Raw genomic sequence first — 16,211 nt, forward strand, 5'->3', positions numbered from 1 at the left:
CCTCTCATACAAGCTTATTATACCTTAGTCGTGTTTTGATTGCTGCTGTTGTGCTTCATTGTTGCATGTCTTTTATCTGTGTTTTCAGAACTTGGATGCTTTACATGACCACTTGGGTACCATTTATCCCGGGATGAGGGCTCCCTCATTCCGCTGCACGGATGCAGAGAAGGGGAACAATCTGATTCTTCACTACTACTCGGAAAGAGAAGGCCTGCAAGACATTGTGATTGGCATCATTAAAACCGTCGCTCAACAAATCCATGGGACAGAGATCGAGATGAAGGTTCAGTTTGCCGTTTTTGTTCCTTTTTTGGAGCAGCTATAATGCCACACTTTGCTTCTGATGATGAATGACAATGATTTTACGTTTTCCTGTGTCCGCTCTGCTAATTTATGGGTTAATATTTAATGTCTTTTAGTCCATGTAATGTTTTGTGTCAGGATATGCATTTGTGTCTCAGAAAATAATTGAAGACACAATTATGTGAAGATACAATAATAGTTCCAAAAAACGGGAACAGTGTGGCGCTTTGACAATTGCAGTTCAGTAGCAAGTTCTTGGCTAATGTCTGTGAGACAGAGGATATTTTTAGATCTAAGTTAGAGTTTCTAGCTTCGGAGTCTTTCAGTGAGTTGTTTCCTTCCTCAGTTCTTTTTTTTTAAACTTGGTCAAACTGTGGATGAATTTAAATTTAATTGACTCCAAAAGAGAAATTCATATTCCTGATCTTGGCTTATATAGTCAACGCTAGTCAGATTTTGTCTTAACTTGAAGGACAAACCTCTATACCATAAACTGTAATTTGTTTATTTGTTTGTTATTGTACACACACAATAACTACTACAATAACATCTGTACCAATAACCGCAGTCTGTTGTTCTCATGACATCCGCTGTACTACTTTGGATAGGCTTCTCTCTTCATTTTAAAAGGGAGCTACATTTTCTCCCCAAACTAATCATATTGTACAGACAAGATCCTATTTTTCAGTCATTGTGTGTGTAATGCAAGGACAGAAAATGGCAGACGCTCCAAATGTGACACCCAATTTCTGGAAATATTAGCCACTGTTGCTGTGGCAACAGGGTGCAGAGACAGCAGCTTGACGTCAGCAAGCCTTATGCCCATAAACCGAGAAAATAATGTCATTTTACACTGCCTTGATTGTATAATAATAGACCCAATGTCATCATTAATGTAATAATAATAATAAAACTGATATTGCATGGGTAAAATTAAAATACATTTTATTGTTGTAGTCATGTGCCAAAACAATGTAGTCAAGTTTAATTACATCTTGACAACCTACATTTTCGATCTGATGCAGATGATCCAACCGAAAAGCAAGGAGTGCGACCACATTAAGTTTCTGATTGAGGAGAAGGACTCGGAGGAAGAGGCTTTCTATGAGGACCTTGACGGCTTTGAGGAGAACGGCACGCAGGAGACCCGTATCAGTCCATACACGTTCTGCAAGGCGTTCCCGTTCCACCTGATGTTCGACAAAGATCTGATGCTCACACAGTGTGGGAACGCCATTTATCGAGTCCTGCCTCAGGTGTGGATTATGTAAAAGTCTGTTTTACATGCAGCAAACGCCATTTCATAAAGTCAGCTTTGGATTATGTTTTAGTTCAACTTTTATTTGTCTCAGACTCAGTTTTGGATGCCAGACTGCAGCATTATTAATGATGTAGTAAAAGCAAGAACATTATAATCTAACTTCAAACATGTATATGTTGTATTCCTCAGCTCCAGCCCGGCACCTGTAACCTGCCATCAGTTTTTTCTTTGGTCCGCCCTCACATTGACTTCAGCTTTCATGGCATTCTTTCCCACATCAACACCGTCTTCGTTCTGCGCAGCAAGGTAAAAATGACATTTCATTTAGTTTTTTGTCATGCAGATATTGGCACAATCACATCAATACTTTTCTCATATGAGCATACAATTAAGCACTATAACCAAAACAGGGTATGCCTGTACATGACAGAATGTGTCAATAGTCCTATATATAATATGTAGGAGCTCACTGATATTTTTAACATCTGCATAAGAGCTTGAATCTGTTGTCATTAACACTTTGTTTTTTTTTATTGTTTACATGCAGAAATTTCTGAGCATGTAAACAATGGATCAATGAAAAGAACTGACACGTAGTGTTTTATATGGCCGTTTATGCATTAAGTAAAGACTGTAAATGTCCTGAAAAAAAGATGTAAACTTTTACTCAGCATGCAAGATAGATATGTCTATGTAAGTTCAGAAACTGAGAAACAACAGAAAGATGAAGCTACTACTGAGAAGCACAGATTTCAGTTAGAAAGCAAAAAGAATCTGAATGCGTGTTAAAATAATTGCTACCATGTCTTGAAAAATCATTGAAGCGGAGTGTTCACTGTGTATATACTAGCCTCAATGCGCTGACACCCCTGGGATACTAAAAAGTAGACATTTTTTTCTTTATACACAAAATCTGAAATTCTACTTTCAAATGATGGATGACGCGTGTGACACCTCAGGCAAAAGAAACAACATATATTTAAAAATAAAGAGTGTGCTGAACTGGTGCCCAGTTTTGAAGCCAATTTAGAGAAGAACATAAAATGCAATATTCATAAGTGTGATGTAATCCTGACAGGAAGGCTTGCTGAATGTGGAGACTGTAGAGAACGAGGATGAGCTAACGGGGGTGGAGATCAGCTGTCTGAGATTGAAAGGACAGATGATTTACTTGCCAGAAGCGGAGAACATCCTTTTCCTTTGCTCACCCAGGTAAACCCACAGTCTGCCCTGATAGAAGCACATAATGAATACACACACACACACACACACACACACACACACACACACACACACACACACACACACACACACACACACACACACACACACACACACAGTACAATGGTGCAAGTAAGAGGAGTGTCATCAGATATGTCACTATTTGCATTGCATATTTAAAAAGTTTTGCATGACATCCTCCATCCCTTTCATTCATCGCCTTCATTCCCCAAATGAGGTTTTACTCACAAATAATTTGTCCCACTGAAAAATGTCAAGGCACTCTGGATACAACTGAAGACACAAAGTTCAGAATGTAAATTACAACCTGTGCGAAAACAATTCATATTTTTACAGGTGAAGAAGACGATTAAATAACAGAATAAATACTGTAAATGAATGATATAACCATTAGTCACATAAGAAAGCACAAAAAACACACAGGTGAGACAACATTTAGTTCAATATGGTTAATACACTCCAACTGAACTTCATCTAATTCAGTAGTTTGGAGACGTCTTCATCCTGTGAATATATTAAATATCTTAAAATAACAGAAAAATTAGTGATTTAAATTATAACATCAGAATTTTGTGTGAACGCATCCTTATATTATGTTATTTGAATGATTAGACTGCTCAAGTAAAGTGAATTTAAACAGTGTCAATAAATAAACCATGACAAACACATGTGGGTATTGAACGTACAAGTTTAGGTGTGATTTCACACACACACACACACACACACACACACACACACACACACACACACACACACACACACACACACACACACACACACACACTCTAAACACCATCCTTAAGTGTCAGACAACACCAACACAACACACAAACACAAGAGAAAAGGGGACTGTGTGCGGTTTTACTAATTGAGAAATGTCTGGATGAAGGTCATTGTGGGTAGACAGAAAGATGCTTAAATGGCTGAATGTTCTAGAAAAGACTTGCAATCTTGGGCCCTTAATAAAGGGGCGTGTCACCCAGCATTGCACTGGGTGACACGCCCCTTTATTAAGGTGCGCATGGGTCTTACATACTTGAATTACAAACAAAACAAACATTTCAATTGGCTCAATTTAGTACTACTTACCCCGAGAAGTCAGTGTTTTCAATATCTTATAATGAAAGTACAAGACAAATTGCACAAAATTGGAGTCTGGAGTTTGACCCATACTTATCTAAAGTCCAACTTCAGTGAATCCTGAATTGCTGGAATAACCTTTTAATCTCGGATGGGCAATAAGATTAAATATGTAATGCAGTTACACAATCCAACAATCGAGTTAGCTCAAACGTAATTTGCTATCATAAACAGGTATAGGGACATGGACAGAACAAAAAAACAGCAATACAAACTTGTGAGCTGGTAATTGCATTGGTTCTCCTGTTGTGACCCCCGTTAGTCTCTGTGGCCCTTGTATAACCAATCACACATTTGTAGTATAGTATTTCACGCAGGAGAGAAAAGCTCAGGAGATCTTATCCTCACAGATCAAAGACACTTTGCAGAGGACAAGATCAGTGTTTTCATAAAAGGTTGCTACCTGACAGGAAATAACAGAGCCAGAAACATAAGAATATGCTTATTCACCAGAGTGTTTGACCTCACCATTACAACAGAAACATCTATCTAAAGACAGGAGTCGTCGCCCTGAAAGGACGATGGTGGTCTCACACAAAAAAAGGCAGACAGAATAACGAATGAGTACCTAACGGTGTCCTTCCTGCGTTTCTCTAGTGTTATGAACCTGGATGATCTCACACGAAGGGGGCTTTACCTGAGCGACATCCCGCTACATGACGCCACTCGTGACCTGGTGCTGCTTGGGGAGCAGTTTCGGGAGGAGTACAAGCTGACCCAGGAGCTGGAGATCTTGACAGATCGTCTGCAGCACACACTCAGGGCCCTGGAGGATGAGAAGAAAAAGACAGACAGGTTAGACTATATTTGGTGGGAACTGCAGCCATGTAAGAATTGAATAGCTTTACAACACTGAAACTTTGTTATTTATTGAATCGCTCGTATGTGTTTTGTATGTCAAAAGTGAGTCAGTAGTTCCAAACCTTTGTTTGACAAGTCGACCTGTAATCCCTCATTAAAGAGAGCAGTTCAAGCAAATAATTACTTCTTGTGTTCTCAAGTAGAATATGCCCCAATTAGGACTGTAATAGACGTAAGCAGACGACCAGGTAATGTGATTAACACTGTGGATGTGCAGTCTGGCACAAGGAAGAGTTCTTTATTTAATTATTTATTGTAGACATGAACAGGTGGTATGGCAGGTGAGGCTGGCATAAGCAATTCTGGTTTACTCTAAACAGAAAGTATATGTACTATGCATGTATTATCTGCAAACACTTCAACGCATAGGAAGCAAGTATCTCCTGTAATAATTATACTTTATCATACATAACTAAAGCTTCAAGGTACAGCAAACATGAATGTACCAAGAGCATGGAATCTCACATTTTCATATCAATAATTGGTGCCAGTGGACAGGCCGAGGTAAAGCAAAGAGCCCGCACCTGAACTCAATCCCATATATAGGCTCAGATTAAGCCAGGCTCCTCCCACTTCCTTCTCCTCCTCAGACAGCTGCGTCCCTTTAGAGGCATGATGGAGGTACAAACTACATAGAATGTATAAAGAGTGTAAAAAGGAAAGATAAGACAAATGTCATGTCATCTACCAAAAAGTATTTTTTCAAATTTTTCCTTATATGTTGATCCCTTGAGTTTATATTGTGATTCCCTTTAGTGTAATTGCATATTAGTCATTATGTTTATTATGTGTAATTATACATTTTATGTATACCCTGTCATTATCTGTAGCGTGTGATTTAATTCACAACAGTTTCCTCTGTTGGAAAAATGGGCGGCACAGATTGTTCTTCTTTAGGAAGATAAAGGAGTAGTGTCTTCAAGTACTCCCTTTTAAGGACGGACTTGAGTCAAGAAACACTAAAGATACAGCAGGACACTAACAGGTGTCACTCCTGTACAGTTATGTTGAGGCTACATGACAGTAGGACCACCTCGAGTCAGAATCTATTGTTATACCAACGTTGATGCTTGCCTTCGCTACTTTTCAGTCCCTGTTATGGTGAAGACAGTTGGGTTTGGCTTTTAGAAAAGGGTCCGTCATAGTAATATGGCACAGCACAGACAGACACAGTGTGCGACAGCTGGAGAGGACCACGGAAGTGGAGCGTGGTCTTTATTAAGACCGCTGCCAAAGTCCTATCTTCTTATAGGAAAGGACTTTGCCTCTGCCTCTTGGATCCCGACATTATTATTCTCACCATTCTCCTGTCTCAATCTGCCTTGGGATTCAAACATTAATTAGAATTCATGGCTCCTCTCTAAATATTTAAGAGGACTGCTGCTGCAATTTTGCTGCCCTTTAAAAGCTTTAAAACGGTGTTTCCTGATAGTGAAAGCATCCATTTATACTGTTTTTCCTGCTGTTCAGGTGTGTAAAGATGATACAGATGAGTATCTATAGTCTCGTCTCCCGGGTAAATATACTATATTTCCGTCTATGGATTTTTGTGTGGTGACCGTTATCTGTTCGGTATGTATTATGTGTCTTCAAATTATGACGCATCATGGAAGGTATTTTATTTTAAACAGGCAGCTATGATCCAAGCAGTTACCATAGAAACACCACCCTCCCATCTGAGAGCAGCTTGAATAGCGAAATGACCAAAAGGTGGTGGGTGAGCAACTGAAATGCCGATCCAAAAGGATGGTCCAAAAGGACTTTAGTCTGGTAGCCCGAGCCTATCACCCTGCTGCTCAACTTGAAAAGTTCATTTCTCTTCCTCCCTTTTTAGATTGCTCTATTCCGTTCTGCCGCCGTCTGTTGCCAACGAGCTGCGACACAAGCGGCCTGTCCCAGCCAAACGCTACGACAACTTGACTATCCTCTTTAGTGGCATTGTGGGATTCAACGCCTTCTGCAGCAAGCACGCCTCGGCCGAGGGAGCCATCAAGATAGTCAACCTGCTCAATGATGTTTACACACGTTTTGACATCTTGACAGACTCTCGGAACAACCCTTATGTATACAAGGTTGGAAGCAAGAATTTTACCGTGACAGTATATCATGCATTTGTGTAAATTTCTCTCAGTAAAAATAGATGTACCTATACAGCTAAGTGACAACAATCAAAATGTACAACAAAACTGCAAAGTCTACAAACTATAATTGAGAATATGAGGGCTTTTACCTGCCTTGTTCAAGTTAAGCCACCAACCCTAGAGGTGAATAATGTTATGCAATTATGCACATACAAGTCAGCAAGAGTATTTATATAAGTTGACTTGAATTTTTCTCCATAAGAAGAGTAGTACTAACTTCTAAACACAGCGTAGTTTTACAGCAGGACTGTACCATTTTATAGGCCTCATGCAGCAGATTTACACTCCAGGCTTTCAGACAAGAATGCACTTTAAGAAGTCAAACAGACCTCGGCACTTCCAGGGGATCGGCTTCAGGCACTGGGTCACCAAAAGAAGTAATATTTACTCTACAAGCTGAAATGCTAGGTGGTCCGAGGGTTTTAGCAGGGCTCAAAGAGGCCCCGAATGTCTTAAAGCTGATGTAAGTGTTTAAGTGTTTATTTCAGGGTGTTTAAGTTTATTTCTAGCTGCACAGTGCATAACAAAAACCTTTGGAGCACAGTGAGAACAGATGATTTTACATAAACTAAAAGTAATTACAAAAGCTAAAATTGGCTATGATAAAATTCACATGAAGAATTATAAAATGTGTGTCCTTATACAGGTGGAAACTGTTGGTGATAAGTACATGACGGTGAGCGGGCTGCCAGAGCCATGCACACACCATGCCAAGTCCATCTGCCATCTCGCTCTGGATATGTTGGAGATCGCTGGACAAGTCAAAGTGGATGATCAACCAGTACAGGTGCGTTAAAATGTTGCTATACATTTATTACAAGTCTGTATGATAAACTGTAAAACACTAAATACTGTTGTTTGTATGTTTACACAAAGCTACTCTAAGCACACACACCAAATTAGTTTTATAGTATTTTATCTTTTCCTTTTTTTATTTTTATATTTCTAGAATCATTTCACATTATCCAAATAGCAGTAAACTGACATATTTTTGTCCCCAAAAATCTCACAACGCATTTTTAGGTTGGCGGATGGCTTGTGTGTGTCATTTAGCAATATTTATTTATTTAAGTGTGTACTGTATGACTGTTTTCCTTCACACGTTTATTTATTTAGCAGTTTGTTTTTAGCAATACGTCTGTTATTTTGGCACACATGAGGCATTAGGGGGTGTAGTTTTGTAGCACTGCTCTGAAAATTCAGACATTAATACAGTGTCAAATCTGACAAATACTGCTAACTGGCATTCAACCTAATATGACCAACACTTTACACGCGAGGATTTTTTGATTGATTTTAGGACAATTGTATCTGTGCAGGTGGTAATATGTCCACGCTGAAGTAATGCACAGACAAAAGTTGGATAAAAAACAGCAGACTTTTGTTTAACTGACTGTTGGAGTTTGTTATTGTATCAATGACTGTTGAGACTTGACTTTGGAAAATGATGTCTTGTTAACAAAACGCTGTTTATTTTGGGCCATGGCACTGGCAGAAGAGGAGTCCGGTTTAGCAGCAGAAACAGACTCAAATCATATCACAATCCTGAGTCTAAAAATAGATTCTCATTTGTCTTAGACGCTCTCGGCATGTTCATGCTCTGAAGACAACAAGCACTGAAGTGCTTGCAAGTTCAAGTATAAATATTAGCCTGTAGATTGGCTGGGGCTACTTTTGGATTTGCCAACCTTTAAAATGTATTTCTATTTCTTTTCTTGGAGTGATTCCTGGCAAAGTTATATCCACCCACCAAATGTTACAGCTTTTCAGTTGCTAGTTTTCAGAATGTGTGCCAACAAACTAAGAAGCATTCAGCTGGATAGTTGCTTGCATTTGTTTTCTCCCTCTTTGTCTGTGGTGCACAACTCATTCACCTCCTTGATATTAATTATATGGAAACAGGTTTATTTAAATGCTAGGCTTTTCAAATTTTTCGCTACCACAGTTTTGAAGATACATCTGGTGTGTCATATGCTGCTTTAAGTAATGAATTGAACACAGATTACGTATGGTCAGTGCTCTGTTTATGCTAGAATACATATTTAAGCATATTGCCAGTATGTCGTTGGCATTTTTATTTACTTTGGTTATACTACAGCTGACATGGTTGAAGTCTCCCTTTTCCATTATCCTTTCTTTTCCAGATTACTATTGGGATACACACAGGAGAGGTGGTGACTGGGGTGATTGGCCAGAGGATGCCCAGATTTTGCCTTTTTGGAAACACGGTCAACCTTACAAGTCGTACAGAAACTACTGGCGAGAAGGGAAAAATAAATGTCTCAGAATATACCTACCGGTAAGTAGAAGTACAATTGCATATTGTCATCTGTTCTTTCATTCATGTGAAATCATGTTTAGATTAATTCACTAGCTGCAGACTTGGTTAAACAGTATTTTAAGTAATTTGTAAAGAAAATGTCAGTATTAGACATGACGGTTAAGTTGTAATCCATTTGAAACATAAACCAGTAGGTCTGTGAATTTGATGTTGTTTGTTTCATAGCGTTACTGAAAATAAGATACAGAACCCCACCGGACCATTCAGGGATTTATCACGGTGTTGACGTTGTATTCCAGGTGTTTGCAGTCTGCGGAGAACGCTGACCCTCAGTTTAATTTGGAGTATCGGGGCCCCGTCACCATGAAAGGGAAGAAGGAACCGATGAAGGTGTGGTTTCTGTCTAGGAAGCCCACAGAGACACAGTCCACCACAGAGAGTTAAAGCGTCACAGTTCAGATGCAACACTCAAACACCATGACTTTTATCTAACAGAAGCTTCAGTAAATGTATTTTTAAATTACACATTCTGAGGCAGAGATGAGATGGAACAGTTAAAATAAAAAAATATTAATCTATCCACAGATGTACAATTATATATAATATGATGAGCCTGTACCGTTGCTCTCCCAGCTTGTTTCTGCTTGACCATGATCTGTTGTGACCTCACTCTATTTTTTTAGTGTAGACACAGTAGTGAAGTGTTTTATAAATAGTAGAGGTTAGTAACATTCAAGTTTGATACATTTTTGGACTAGGTACTCTGTCACATTGTAATTGTACATACAAATCACAAAAGGTTTTGATAAGCAAAACATTTTCCATCAATATTAAATATATTTGTTCTGTAATTACAATGTATAGTTGTCACTCTATAAGCCCAAATAACTGTAATCAAAAAAATACTTCAGCTTGATATCATGTTTGTATTAAAGCATTGCATTTTAATTGGCTGAGAGAGTTTTACACTGAACATGTTACACTAGCAGCAAAACCATTAAACAAAAATGGAGATAGTATAGCTGTTGTATTTATATAGATTTATGCCACCAAGTTATTTGACGCAAAAGCTACTGTGATAAGTTTATTTTTTATTTCTTTAAAAGTCACACATTATACATGTTGAGCCGTTACCGTATCATCAGGTTATCTCTCTTATAATTAAAAATATATAAACTACTTTATTTGTTATATTGCACCTCTTCACTTACTTTTTCTCTGCTTTTTTGAAATAGGTTGTAATTTTAGTTTGACTTAACGTTGTTGAGATATTCTTAATGAGATTCATATACATAATAAACATTATTTATTCTTTTATTGTCATAAGAACTAATAACGACAAACACATTATTATGAGTGAAACCACTGTTTGTGCATCTATGAGTTCAACTATGTGTTGTATATGTTGGATACATTTCGCATTAGTAAATATAACATGCTTTTTTCACCCTATTTTTCCAAAGTCGTCATTATTTAACTTCACATAATGTTCTTGTGATGAATTGTCTCTACACCATGTAGCTTCCTGTGTACCAAACAAGTGCCGCTTGTCCTGTATGAGAGCATTTCTGTGCTTGTAAGACATGTTGTTTTCTGCTGGGAGGTAACTAATAAAAGAGAATAGTCTTGAGAAGTGTTGGCTACTTGATATTTCCTTTGTTACATCACTTGCTTTGCTGTTAACCTATTCATTGCGGCTCTTAACAAGACTTTATTTTTACTGAAGACAGTGGTTAGACTGCAGAGAAGTCATTGTAAGTTGCTAAAAATAATATATAGCAGATTCTGTGGAAAGAGCTCTCTCTGGTGGCGAGTCAGAAGATTCTAATCTTGGAGACAACGTCCATAAACGGGAAGTCTTCACCATGTCACTGCATTTCACAAATGTTTTTTACTTTTATGCATAACATGTCTTAAATACATATATCTATATATAGGATTATCACAGAGTGGATGCAAACGTGTATTAGTTAGTTTCGTGAGGTGTCATATCAGTTTAAGATTTGACCATTGGTACTTTTCTTCCAAAATATTTATAAATTGAGATTTCCATGAATAATACTGTGGGTATAAAGACTAAATGGGTAAAAGCAAATAATCGAACAGCTTGAACAGTCTGGTAGAAAATCACCTGCGATGCATTGTGGCTTTTAACGATAGACAATAACTTATATCTTATATGACCTTATCTTTATAACGTTGATACAGTATATTGTTTAAATGTAGTACTGTAGAGCCTAAGTCTTATTTTACTTTTGACCTCAACCTTTCTGCGTCATTCAGCTTTTTCATCTATAAATTTTAATTTTAATTTGCCCTTCAAAGCCTCTTTTGGCTGCTAATTAAGGTTTTTATAGATACATATTTACTCTGACAACCAGAAGTAAAAAAAGAGGGAATTGGCCGTACCTACATCGGGTTGAATTAATGTGGTTTTGTGTGAGCTGGCTGGGTAAATTAGATGATTGTTTGCTCACAAGTTAGCTCAAACTACTTCAGCCTTTGTCACAGTAGGCATGGCAACTGATGGCTGCAGCCTATTGTCATGCATTCATTACACCCGTGTGTTTTCAGCCCCGATGAGTGAAAATGTCAGTTGTGAAAAAAACTCTTATTGTGTATTTGATGGTCTGTTTTGATGTTTTCTTTTTCTCTTGAGGCTGACAAACCAATGCTGCAAAAGCTGATAATACTGCAGAGGGTGAGCCTACAATGCATTATTTATTGTTAACCTTTAGTTATCCAGGCAAGTTTGGTTGGGCTTTCCTTTTCATAAAGGTCCTGTTCATACTCAGAGAGTTAAAGTCAGCATGTTTTTGTCTAAGGACCCTGAAGTTAGGCAGGTCAGAATAATAAAAAATCAACTATTTAACCTGAAGCATAGCCAAGAAAAGCTGTAAAAGTACTTAATACAATCATCAGTTCACCCACAATCTGATAAAGTCCTTGAGCCTTTCAGGGTGGCAATGAACAAGCATCCTGATGATCCCACCTCTTCTCACTTTCTTGCCCAAAAACCTTAACGCGCATTGCTACAAAGAAACCTTCACAGTTCAAATATGAATGCTGGATCCACAAAGTGCAACAGTTCTCTCACACACACACACACACACACACACACACACACACACACACACACACACACACACACACACACACACACACACACACACACACACACACATACACACACACACACTGCAGTGACATATTGATGTCCTGTACCTCCCATATACAGCTAGGATAAAGTATTGTGAGATGTAGGTGTGTTAAAGATAAGCTTCAACGCGGCTTAATCAAGTAAGTGGTCAACTTCATTACTGCAGTCATAGTAGAAAGGTCTTTTGTTTGATAAGAGGAAAATTCATGGAGGTGGAAGATCAGGCAAAGGTCTCATGATGAGAAGAAGAGAAGATAAGAACAAAAATTGACATGCTGTGCATGTTTTATTTATCTCTTTGGGAAACTTGTTTTTGAAATACTTTGCATTTTTGCAGCTTTACCTATCTGCCCATTTCAGAGAAATACTTTGTTAAGTAGCTTTTTGTACAGTGCAGTTAGTTTGTAGTTTGGACATTTTGTTTACATCATTCTGTTGTTAAGATAGATCTTACATACATGATACAGAATAGCACCAAACTCAAAAACACCAACGCCCAAAATCGTTTTCTCATCTGCATAAGCTTTTTGTTTTCCCAGAACAACGATACAAACATCATATTCAGTTTAGTGTATCTTACTGTAACGACGTGCATGGGAGTGTTCATTAACTTAAAATATCAAAGGTTACGTTTAGCAATAATTAAAGGTGTCATTAGAGACACATTAACAACCACAACATTTTGTATGAGACAATTACATCAAGTGCAGATTAATTTGCTGACTGATAAGAGGTTTGACAAAATGACATCTCAGAGAGTCACATTTTAAGCAATGGAAGCATTGATTTCACCTACAGGTTTAATGTCTAGGTTTGATTAAACATTAAAATTGTGATTGATACAAAAGTTGTATTTGCTGCTTGCTTAGTTTCTTGGTTTCTGCACTGAATTCACTTGGAAGTTACTGTAAGTTGTGACCAACACCCTTCACAAACAGAGATACAGGTGTGTCAACCTTTCTATTATTCACAAGGTTGACCATATGGTAATATTTATTGGGTATATTGAACCAGTTCAGTTAAGAACCATGATATTGTCCAATCAGCTGCAGCTGTGGATATTGCCTTGAGAAAATCTGATCTTTAAACGGCCACATCAGCATCGAGATTAGATGACGGGATAAGAGGGAGCATAGTTTAAAAGGAGTGGCAGACTCTGAGTGAGAAACACTCCTCGCTGCAGAGTCGTCCAGCTCACCCTCACAGCCACCATGACCTTCGACGGCAACTGGAAAATTGATCGCAATGATAACTATGAGAAATTCATGGAACAACTGGGTGAGTGATACTGAGTTGATAAAATGCTGAAGATGGAAGAGTATGTTTTTGAAATATATGGAATCATGGTCTCATTACCATGCATACTCTCTGTGTAATAAGATGACAACAATATAATCAAGATCTGATAATGCAGATGTTAATAAATCATTGATAAGGTTAAAATGTAATACAAATAACGATTCAAAGACAAAGCAATCATGCAGTTTTATTATTTGATCAAATTCATTCATCCAGGTTTTTATGTTTGAAGTCAATTTATTAAAATACTATGTGTTTAAAGTCTTACATGTGAACACTTGATGGCACAATGACCGGCTGAACATGCTTGTGATTTTTCTTTTGTACCTACTTAACTCCATAAATGCACAAATGAAGGAACAAAATGCGCTTGCTAAGTGATTAAATCCTGACAAAAATCTCCTCTGCTTGTTCAGAGCCAATTGAACTTATTCCAATGTGTCTTTTTATAGGAATTAACATGGTGAAGAGGAAGTTGGCTGCTCATGACAACCTCAAGGTAATCATCGCACAGAATGGAGACAAGTTTCACGTCAAGGAAAGCAGCAATTTCCGCAACCTGGAACTCGACGTCACCCTCGGTGTTACCTTTGATTACAGCCTTGCAGATGGAACAGAACTATCAGTAAGTAAACATGTCATCGAGGGGACGTGCCTTTTTCCATCATTACACTTGAAAAGAACAAAAAGTTTGACCCCAACAATCTACATTTACTTTGTAATTTTGTGTAATTGTTCAGTTTCAAATACTTCAATATGAGCTCGGTGTTTTAGTCACTTTAGAGTTTATTTGTGAGCTAAACGCCTTTAATTTGATAACCCTTGTGCTCAGTTGATTTTACTTCACTACCACAAACTGTCAAAGTCACAAAATTGTCAATCTTCTGTAAACTTTGTTCACCTAATATTTGTGTTATGAATACGTTCCATGTCTCACCTCGCAGGGCTCTTGGACCATTGAGGGAGACATGATGAAGGGGATCTTCAAGAGGAAGGACAACGGAAAGATACTGACAACAACAAGAATCATCCAAGGAGATGAGCTTGTACAGGTAGGGGGAATTCATGACCATCCAAATTGGGGCACGAAAAATCTACATTTTATATCTCACACATGGGTAGCCGTTAAAAAAGGTGCTGCGATATAAATCATTTTATATTATGATTTAAATACACATAAGGCGGTCAACATCTGATACCATACAGCAATTTACACATGTCAATACGTTGTGGATAAGGATGATGAAAATGTTCTGCCACCAGATGCAGAAAAGTGTGAAGCAATTTATAATATACCATATCTGACTTGACCTTTCCTCAACAGAGCTACAACTACGAAGGTGTGGATGCTAAGAGGATTTTCAAAAGGGCTTAGTCCAAACTGATAAGAAAAACTTGAGAAAAAAAAATTGAATTGCACTGAATTTTGATACCTTCAGTAATAAAACCATACTGTCACTGCCTGTTTACTGTGTTTGTATCTGTTTTATTCCTATCTAAATCTTCATTTTTAGTAAAAATGTATGGAGATTTCTAAAGTCTTGAAAGTGAGCTACCGTTGGTACCGGAGGTTTGCTTGGCATATGTTTCATCACTTTTCAACCAAACCCCCCTGAACCAGAAGAGAAAAAATAGACCGTACATTATTTATTGTGTCTTACTGTTGCTGCTTTGTGATCAAAAGTTGTGTTCGAGAGAAAATCAACGCTGTTCATGGCGACTACATTGACTGAATAATTCCAGACGTCTGTATTCTTTTGCACAAAGGAGCATTTGCACTCTCACTTCCTCCAGCATGAAGCTGCATATCCTCAGCCTGGCGTGTGAAAACGCAGTCTTTGTCTCTTTCTGGTGGAATAATTGTGGTACTGCATTCATTCACCAAATAGACCAATGGGTTATGGTTTTATTTGAAAGAGAACATACAGAGAGATCTGGTTTACTGAGTAAAAAAGACGATAATGTTTGGATTTAGATATAAATAATACATGTAGTGCCATGTAAATATAGCTAAATTAGTTTTAAAATTATCTGAGAACATTACAAAAATGGCACAAATAAATGTACCCACATGACACATTTGGAGATTCCACCTTTACATGCCTTGACTGAAACCTCTCCAACTTTGCTCTGCTCCCTTTATTAGCATTGGCCTGTAAATATGGAAAGTTCAGTTGTTGTGATACGGCTTGCTCGAGATTTTGGGCTGCACCTGCATCATCCAGAGGGGATAGTTATTTTCAAGCAGGGGCCGGAGCCAGAGCCCTCGGGTTAAAAAAACATATGCAGTGAAAGGACTAATTTGAGAGTGAAACAATAATTTAAACTTTATTCAACAATAAATAAAAATAAATATATATTATCTACAAAAATATAAAGTGTAGACAGATTGTATATGTTTCTTTATATTCATCTGTACTTACACAAGTCATGAAGCATTCACTGAAGCACCAAGAACTCAATTCAACAGTAATGGCAGGCCAAATCCAAACCACACACAGAGGTATTACATTAGGATTC

At 37.8% G+C, this 16,211-nt stretch overlaps 2 protein-coding genes across 3 annotated transcripts in view; both read left to right on the forward strand.

Moving 5' to 3' along the window:
• Positions 1–10,843, forward strand: part of gucy1b1 (guanylate cyclase 1 soluble subunit beta 1) — a 13,545-nt gene extending 2,702 nt beyond the window's left edge. For both annotated transcript variants that reach the window (XM_068588746.1, XM_068588747.1), the window contains 9 exons: positions 89–286; positions 1,332–1,562; positions 1,757–1,873; positions 2,646–2,779; positions 4,547–4,744; positions 6,645–6,882; positions 7,598–7,738; positions 9,096–9,250; positions 9,532–10,843. In XM_068588746.1, the coding sequence (XP_068444847.1) occupies positions 89–286; positions 1,332–1,562; positions 1,757–1,873; positions 2,646–2,779; positions 4,547–4,744; positions 6,645–6,882; positions 7,598–7,738; positions 9,096–9,250; positions 9,532–9,676 (1,557 nt within the window). In that variant the 3' untranslated portion in view covers positions 9,677–10,843. The remainder of the gene's footprint in view (positions 1–88; positions 287–1,331; positions 1,563–1,756; positions 1,874–2,645; positions 2,780–4,546; positions 4,745–6,644; positions 6,883–7,597; positions 7,739–9,095; positions 9,251–9,531) is intronic.
• A 2,760-nt stretch (positions 10,844–13,603) lies between these two features.
• On the forward strand, positions 13,604–15,066 carry fabp2 (fatty acid binding protein 2, intestinal). The gene is made up of 4 exons (XM_068589159.1): positions 13,604–13,670; positions 14,144–14,316; positions 14,636–14,743; positions 15,016–15,066. The coding sequence occupies exons 1-4, from the start codon at positions 13,604–13,606 to the stop codon at positions 15,064–15,066; spliced, it is 399 nt and encodes a 132-aa protein (XP_068445260.1).
• Positions 15,067–16,211: the final 1,145 nt, after the last annotated feature.

The sequence above is a fragment of the Clinocottus analis genome, unplaced genomic scaffold, assembly GCF_023055335.1.
Source record: "Clinocottus analis isolate CAN_PGR_092001 unplaced genomic scaffold, fCliAna1.0.p SCAF_22, whole genome shotgun sequence".
NCBI lineage: Eukaryota > Metazoa > Chordata > Actinopteri > Perciformes > Cottidae > Clinocottus > Clinocottus analis.

What these genes read in the sequence shown, in the direction of transcription:
- fabp2 (XM_068589159.1), top strand. Translation starts at nt 13,604, where the DNA reads ATGACCTTCGACGGCAACTGGAAAATTGATCGCAATGATAACTATGAG. An exon ending in GAAATTCATGGAACAACTGG is followed by an intron (nt 13,671 to 14,143) that starts GTGAGTGATACT and finishes GTCTTTTTATAG; the next exon opens with GAATTAACATGGTGAAGAGG. An exon ending in AAGGAGATGAGCTTGTACAG is followed by an intron (nt 14,744 to 15,015) that starts GTAGGGGGAATT and finishes TTTCCTCAACAG; the next exon opens with AGCTACAACTACGAAGGTGT.